We start from the raw sequence: 7,716 nt of genomic DNA on the forward strand, positions 1-7,716 counted from the left end.
CAATAAATTGTCAAATGGTTTGCAGATGAAGTGCTTGTGGGGACGATGGAAACTTTCCAAAGTTATTTGGAGACTTCCCAAGATGCTTTAAGCAATGAACATGGAAAGGAGGAAACACGTGATTCTCATCCCACGGAGTCCAGCAAAGCTGTTCAGCTGCTTGAGGGTAAGCCAAACTTTGTAATGAACATATCACACGGCTTTGACTTGTTTGTTTGTTGTTTTTAGAGATGAAACCTTTTTGTTCCAAACTCTGGAATAACAGATCCATTAAATTGTGGTCAACCAAGTGAGCTTGTTTACATTCACTGGACATGGATATTAGTTGCTCATAAAAGACGCAGATGTGGACAGGGATTGTATTTGAATAAAATACCTCGAAATTGTAATGCAATTTGCATTTCTGGCATTTGCTCAGGATGGATCGGACACATAAAGCCAAGTTGGAAAAGTCTCTGCTTTATTAACATACACCTCAGAAATAGCATTGGAAATAACAAATCAAGTGAGATGAATGCACCGTGTTTGGATGACTTGCTGTGGAAGTACGTTGTCCAAATCAGTTTCATAACAATCTTAAAATATCTACTATTTGATGTTTCCATCTCCACAATGTGTTAAACCTGGAGCATTTCCGAGAACAATAAATCTTGAACATATTTTGATTTAATGGTAGCCTCTCCCAGCTAAACTCGAGTTGCACATCACACCATTCGGGTTCAATCTCATCTCACCGTCTCTGCTATTGGACACCAGCTTGCGCTATGACCCCATTCTAAATTCCATTCCTGATTGCTGTTTTTATTTTCTCTGGAAACCTTTCTTAACATTTCACGTACCATCTGACATTTGAAAATACTTCAGCCCATTGCCCGAAAAACAGTGATTCCATCTCTCACAGACAACCAGCAGAAGATCAAAAAATACTCCCACACCTGAAGCATGAGTTTTAACCCAGGTAGTCCTAAATACTCACAGTACCTCTCTGAAAGGAGAAACCAACCAACTCTCATATTTACTTCTTGGATTAACCTTGTGCTATTTTGAAAGACATTTATTTTTGACAACTTTGTTGATATCACCATTCCCGTTGGTGTCTCCATGAAAGGGCTAGTTTTCCATGTGAGCTTCCAAAGGCAAGTGCAAGTCGACTATAAATTCTACAACAGGCTTTTCTTCCCTTCATTCTTCGCGCTGTCAAAAAAGAAGACCGAAAGTCCAACATCGGCGAAGCCGGGCTTGTTTGATACTTTAGTTGAAGAGGATAGTATGATAGAGGATAGGATAGTATGACAAAAAATAAAAATAATAAAGCTGTCCCCATCAACAAAAAGTTTAATCAGACCGAAGAAGCCGTGGAGGCTGCGACATTGACCCTCTCCCCGACCTCCATCCCACAACTCCGGCGATATCCACAGCGTTTGCGTGGAAAAACACTGAGAAGTCCCATGCACACGCAGCAGAGACACCAAGGTCCACATGCAGACCAAGCAGTGGGCGGAGAGGTGCAGGAACGAGCATGGTGGTGGGCCCGAAGGCGAGCAGATCAACTCATGAGCAGAGGAAGGGCAGCCGTGGCAGGGAGGGAGTGCCCATCTGTGATGCCAAGGCAGATCCAAAATGTTGCCGACAAAACCAAGGAGAGGAGAAGTGGGATTGAAGAGAGTGTGGGAGTATTAACGCCATTTCTATTGTTACAAAAACGATACGACTGCATTACTTTATTCTGTTTTTCGAGTCAACAATGAACAAACCATACACCGCTTCAATCTGAAAATTTTGCAATAATGACAAACGGATTCCAGTGTTACGATTATATTTTCTATATTATCTTACTATAATTCACCAAATGTCCATCTGTCCGTTCGAAGGTACCGCAAAAACGGCTCAACCGATCACAACAATATTTTGGGTGGGTATTCCTGGGACCGCTGAGAGGAAAATAGGCTATATTGTTTTTCCAATTCTTCCAAGTTTTTCAATTTTCCAGTTTTTCCAAACACGATGGAATAATATTTACCGATATGAACAGTGATGTGGCTTTTATTGAAATTATACAAATACTGTTTAGATTTTGATGACAATTATGAACCTGCCGCGAATGCCGAAGTGGACAGATGACGGCAATGCGTGGGTTTGATAATATCCAAATACAACCGTCATTCAATCGTAATGTTAAGTCGTTAAACGTGAATCGTGTTGATCGTTTTGTTAAAGTATCAATTGATGATTGGAATTGAGTGAATACAATTATGATTTTTGAATTCGTAATTGTATTCACCCAACCCAATTCACCAACCCAATTCACCCAACCCACCCAACCCAATTCACCCAACCATTCACCCAACCCAATCACCCAACCCAATTCACCCAACCCAATTCACCCAACCCAACCCAATTCACCCAACCCAATTCACCCAATTGTATTCAAAATGCATGTTGTTGTATTCACCCAACCGTATGGAACTTCACATCAGGATTTAAATATTTGTTTGTCACGAATGTTGTTAAAAGTTTATTTTTTATATTAATGTTATTTCATTTGTGATTGGAGTTATGTTGTTTGGAATGAAAAAAGGGATATCAAGTTCAAGTGAATGATGGAATGCCGTGATGGTTTCTACTTTCTAAACGTGAATTCGTGGATCGCCACATGCAGATTCGCCATTCACTGTGTATGGAACAAACGTACCCGTTTGTTTGTACGTTTTTAATGGAAGTCCTTAACGAACTGCTGTACATGTCTGACGTGCGACTGAAGGTGCTCCAGGAATGTGGAATTTATTGCTTTCATACTTTGGCATTCACCGTTTCTGCATTGTCTGTTTGCTTCTGGCCTCCCACCCGTGCGTAGCATGGGTACCTCACTAGTTAATATTAATGCTGTTATTATTATCATGAAAACAATACTACTGTATGAAGAAACCTGGGATAATTTGTCCAAAGCAGCCTGAAGGTGAGCCATGAAGCTCAAGGCCTATAAGGACTATGTCGTTGGAAGACCCGTAACGCCCATGCTTTTGATATTTGATGGTCATTTTAACTATCGGTTTGTTTGTGTTTCACACTGAATGAAAAACGATAAGGTAGGGCATAGCGATTGTGATATATGACAGGTTCGACGACATGTTCGGCCTGAATGAAATTGGGATCAAAATGGTGGTGTACAGAATCGGCTGCCTTTCCACCGTAATGATATTACACGGAATCACATCACCCTGTCATGTGACCAGATCTTCAGCTCTGAGTAGTATACATTTAAGTGGACGTACATACATACATACGGATGGACAAACTGTGTTCTAGACGGCTTTGCCCTATGGGCTACGTCGTAAAAAAAAAACCTTTTCAGAGCACTGTGAATTCTTATTCTCCCTCGAGAGTTGGTACCCTTAAGTTGTTTCACCCCTCTTCTCTGGAAATTGGAGAAGCTCGAGCTTTGACAATCATTCCTTGTCTGCGGACAAGTAGAACAAAGCATTCTGAATTCCACAGATTTTTTATTGAAGTTTGGTAACTGTCATGAAAAGCAAGGAGCTGATGTTTCGAGTGTTAACCCTTCGTTGGATGGAGCCACACTTTTGATTGAATACATTTCCAGAATAACGTCTGATAATGTAGTTTGTGTTTCCTCAAATGTATCTTGTGTGAAATATTTGTCAATTATCCAATACTTTTCAAAGATGGTTTGAATTTTTATGCTTTTTGTGATTTGTCTTTACAGAGAAACAAATGAAACTGGTTTCTTGTTCCAACTGTTCCAAGTTGTTCAACCCAGAAGTTTTCAATCCACACATGACTCTGACTATTTGTGATGAAACTGACAAGTTTGGCATCGTGTCTGGCAACCGCAGTTGCAAAAGTTGTACAGAGACATTAATCAACATCCAAGGAAGTGGGAGATCATACAGGTGTTCTGTGTGTGACAAATCATATACTCTTTCGTCATCTTTAAATCTTCATCAAAAAATACACACAGGTCAGAATCACCTGAATAATGACGTTTCACCGAAAAAGGATGTGGAGATTTTGAGTTCTGGGAGAACCTCCTCCCATATCCTAAAGCCAGAAAGTGGAGAAATTGACCAATGTGAGAAATTCCAAAAGTGCTCTGTTTGCAGTAAGAAGTTTCCAAATTCTTCGTCATTGAAAATACATGAAAGAATACACACAGGTGAGAAGCTGTGCAAGTGTCCTGTGTGCAGCAAGGATTTTAGAACTGCCTCAATAATGAAAATACATGAAAGAATTCACACAGGTGAGAAGCTGTACAAGTGTCCTGTGTGCAGCAAGGATTTTAGAACTTCCTCATCAATGAAAAAACATGAAAGAATTCACACAGGTGAGAAGCTGTACAAGTGTTCTTTGTGCAACAAGGATTTTAGAACTTCCTCATCAATGAAAAAACATGAAAGAATTCACACGGGTGAGAAGCTGCACAGGTGCTCTGTGTGCAGCAAGGATTTTAAAACTTCCTCATCATTGAAAAAACATGAAAGAATCCACACAGGTGAGAAGCCGTACAAGTGTTCTGAGTGCAGCAAGGATTTTAGAACTTCCTCATCAATGAAAAGCCATGAAAGAATTCACACTGGTGAGAAGCCGTACAAGTGTCCTATGTGCAGCAAGGAATTTACTTCTTCAAGCCATTTGCGTCGGCATCAAAGAATACACACAGGTGAAAAACCCTACAAATGTTCAGTTTGTAAAAAGGACTTTGCTGATTCATCATATTTACATCAGCATCAAAAATCACACACAGGAGAGAAGCCTTTCAAATGTTCTGTGTGTCCTAAAGCCTTTACTTTTTTGCAAGTTTTGAAGAATCATCAAAGAATACACACAGGTGAGAAGCCGTACAAGTGTTCTGTGTGCAACAAGGATTTTGGAACTACCTCATCATTGAAAATACATGAAAGAATTCACACAGGTGAGAAGCCATACAAGTGTTTTTTTTGTGGCAAGGTTTTTGGTCAATCTGCAAGTTTATCCGAACATAAAAAAATACACTTTGGAAGAAGACCGCACAGGTGCTCTGTTTGCAACAAGAATTTTATAACTTCCTCATCAATGAAAAGCCATGAAAGAATTCACACAGGTGAGAAGCCGTACAAGTGTTCTGTGTGCAGCAAGGATTTTCGAATGTACGCATCAATGAAAAGACATGAAAGTATTCACACAGGTGAAAAGCCGTACAAGTGTTTTTTTTGTGGCAAGGTTTTTGGTCAATCTGCAAGTTTCTCCGAACATCAAAAAATACACTTTGGAAGAAGACCGCACAGGTGCTCTGTTTGCAATAAGGATTTTATAACTGCCTCATCATTGAAAATACATGAAAGAATTCACACAGGTGAGAAGCCGTACAAGTGTTCTGTGTGCAGCAAGGATTTTATAACTTCCTCATCATTGAAAACACATGAAAGAATTCACACAGGTGAGAAGCCGCACAAGTGTTCTGTGTGCAGCAAGGATTTTATAACTTCCTCATCAATGAAAAAACATGAAAGAATTCACACAGGTGAGAAGCTGTACAAGTGTTCTGTGTGCAGCAAGGATTTTATAACTTCCTCATCAATGAAAAAACATGAAAGAATTCACACAGGTGAGAAGCCGTACAAGTGTCCTGTCTGTGGCAAAGCGTTTACTTTTTCATCATCTTTGCATCAACATAACAAAATACACACGGGAGAGAAGCCTTTCAAATGTTCTGTGTGTCCTAAAGCCTTTACTTTTTCGCAAATTTTGAAGAATCATCAAAGAATTCACACAGGTGAGAAGCCGTACAAGTGTTCTTTGTGCAACAAGGATTTTATAACTTCCTCATCATTGAAAATACATGAAAGAATTCACACAGGTGAAAAGCTGTACAAGTGTTCTGTGTGCAGCAAGGATTTTATAACTTCCTCATCAATGAAAAAACATGTAAGAATTCACACAGGTGACAAGCTGTACCAGTGTTGTGTGTGCAGCAAGGATTTTATAACTGCCTCATCATTGAAAATACATGAAACAATTCACACGGGTGAGAAGCCGCACAAGTGTTCTGTGTGTAGGAAGGATTTTCGAATGTACGCATCAATGAAAAGACATGAAAGTATTCACACAGGTGAGAAGCCGTACAAGTGTTCTTTGTGCAACAAGGATTTTATAACTTCCTCATCATTGAAAATACATGAAAGTATTCACACAGGTGAGAAGCCGCACAAGTGTTCTTTGTGCAACAAGGATTTTATAACTCCCTCATCATTGAAAATACATGAAAGAATTCACACAGGTGAGAAGCCGTACAAGTGTTCTGTGTGCAGCAAGGGTTTTATAACTTCCTCATCATTGAAAATACATGAAAGTATTCACACAGGTGAGAAGCCGCACAAGTGTTCTTTGTGCAACAAGGATTTTATATCTTCCTCATCATTGAAAATACATGAAAGTATTCACACAGGTGAGAAGCCGCACAAGTGTTCTTTGTGCAACAAGGATTTTATAACTTCCTCATCATTGAAAATACATGAAAGAATTCACACAGGTGAGAAGCCGTACAAGTGTTCTGTGTGCAGCAAGGATTTTATAACTTCCTCATCATTGAAAAGACATGAAAGTATTCACACAGGTGAGAAGCCATACAAGTGTTCTGTGTGTAGCAAGGATTTTCGAATGTACGCATCAATGAAAAAACATGAAATAATTCACACAGGTGAGAAGCCGTACAAGTGTTCTGTGTGTCCGAAAGCCTTTACTTTTTCGCACATTTTGAAGAATCATCAAAGAAGACATACAGGAGAAAACCCCAACAAATGTTCAGTTTGTAATAAGGACTTTGATAATTCATCATATTTACATCAGCATCAAAGAATACACACAGGTGAGAAGCCTTTCAAATGTTCTGTGTGTCCTAAAGCCTTTACTTTTTCGCATATTTTGAAGAATCATCAAAGAATACATACAGGAGAAAAGCCGTACAAGTGTTTGGTTTGCAACAAGGATTTTGGTCATTCTTCATATTTATATGAACATAAAAAAGTACACAGTGGAAGAAGACCGTACAAGTGCTCCGTTTGCAGTAAGGATTTTCAAAATTCCTCAGCAATGAAAACCCACAATAGAATTCACACAGGTGAGAAGCCGTACAAGTGTTCTGTGTGTGGCAACGCGTATGCTTGTTCATCAAATTTATATAAACATCAAAAAGTACACCCTGGAGAGGTGAGAGGGGCCTCACAAATAAATGTTCTGTAAGTTATGCACAAGAGATTTTGCAAATTCCTCATCAGACATGTAGAAATTCACACAGTTGAGAAGGAAAGAGCATAATGTTACAAATGCAAACACTTGGGAGCGGCTATTCCAAAAACATTGTCATTAAAATATCACTTTGGTGGAGCCAAATTAAACTCTTATGAAAACATAAGCGGTTGCAGCAAGGACAAGTCGAAGATGGAATAAGAAGTGAATGGTGACCAACAAATGGAGAACTTCCTTCAAAGCCACAACGGATGAATATGACACAGTACAAACTTTGGAAGAGTAGGAGCACTCAAAAGACCAATGGAACTGCACAACAGATGGAGAGACAAGAGGTGAGTGCAGCACGACAAGAGAAACTGAGATACTGTTGTTCTTGAGAAGCAGAAGATAATGACAACCAATTCACAATAACTGAAAGAGAAGTTGTGAAACAGGATGGGAACTCAGACCATGGCTCAATACCAGAAGCCC

The 7,716-nt window shown here is 39.5% G+C and overlaps 1 protein-coding gene across 1 annotated transcript in view; it reads left to right on the plus strand.

Moving 5' to 3' along the window:
• LOC137428491 (uncharacterized) overlaps positions 1-7,311 on the plus strand; it is a 29,808-nt gene extending 22,497 nt beyond the window's left edge. Inside the window, exons 2-7 of the mRNA XM_078777366.1 lie at positions 26-166; positions 3,725-3,911; positions 4,122-4,965; positions 5,302-5,854; positions 6,107-7,151; positions 7,272-7,311. Coding sequence (XP_078633492.1) covers positions 26-166; positions 3,725-3,911; positions 4,122-4,965; positions 5,302-5,854; positions 6,107-7,151; positions 7,272-7,311 — 2,810 coding nt within the window. The remainder of the gene's footprint in view (positions 1-25; positions 167-3,724; positions 3,912-4,121; positions 4,966-5,301; positions 5,855-6,106; positions 7,152-7,271) is intronic.
• The last annotated feature ends 405 nt before the right edge of the window (positions 7,312-7,716 follow it).

The sequence above is a fragment of the Myxine glutinosa genome, chromosome 5 (genome assembly GCF_964187855.1).
Source record: "Myxine glutinosa chromosome 5, kmMyxGlut1.1, whole genome shotgun sequence".
NCBI classification, from domain to species: Eukaryota; Metazoa; Chordata; class Myxini; order Myxiniformes; family Myxinidae; genus Myxine; species Myxine glutinosa.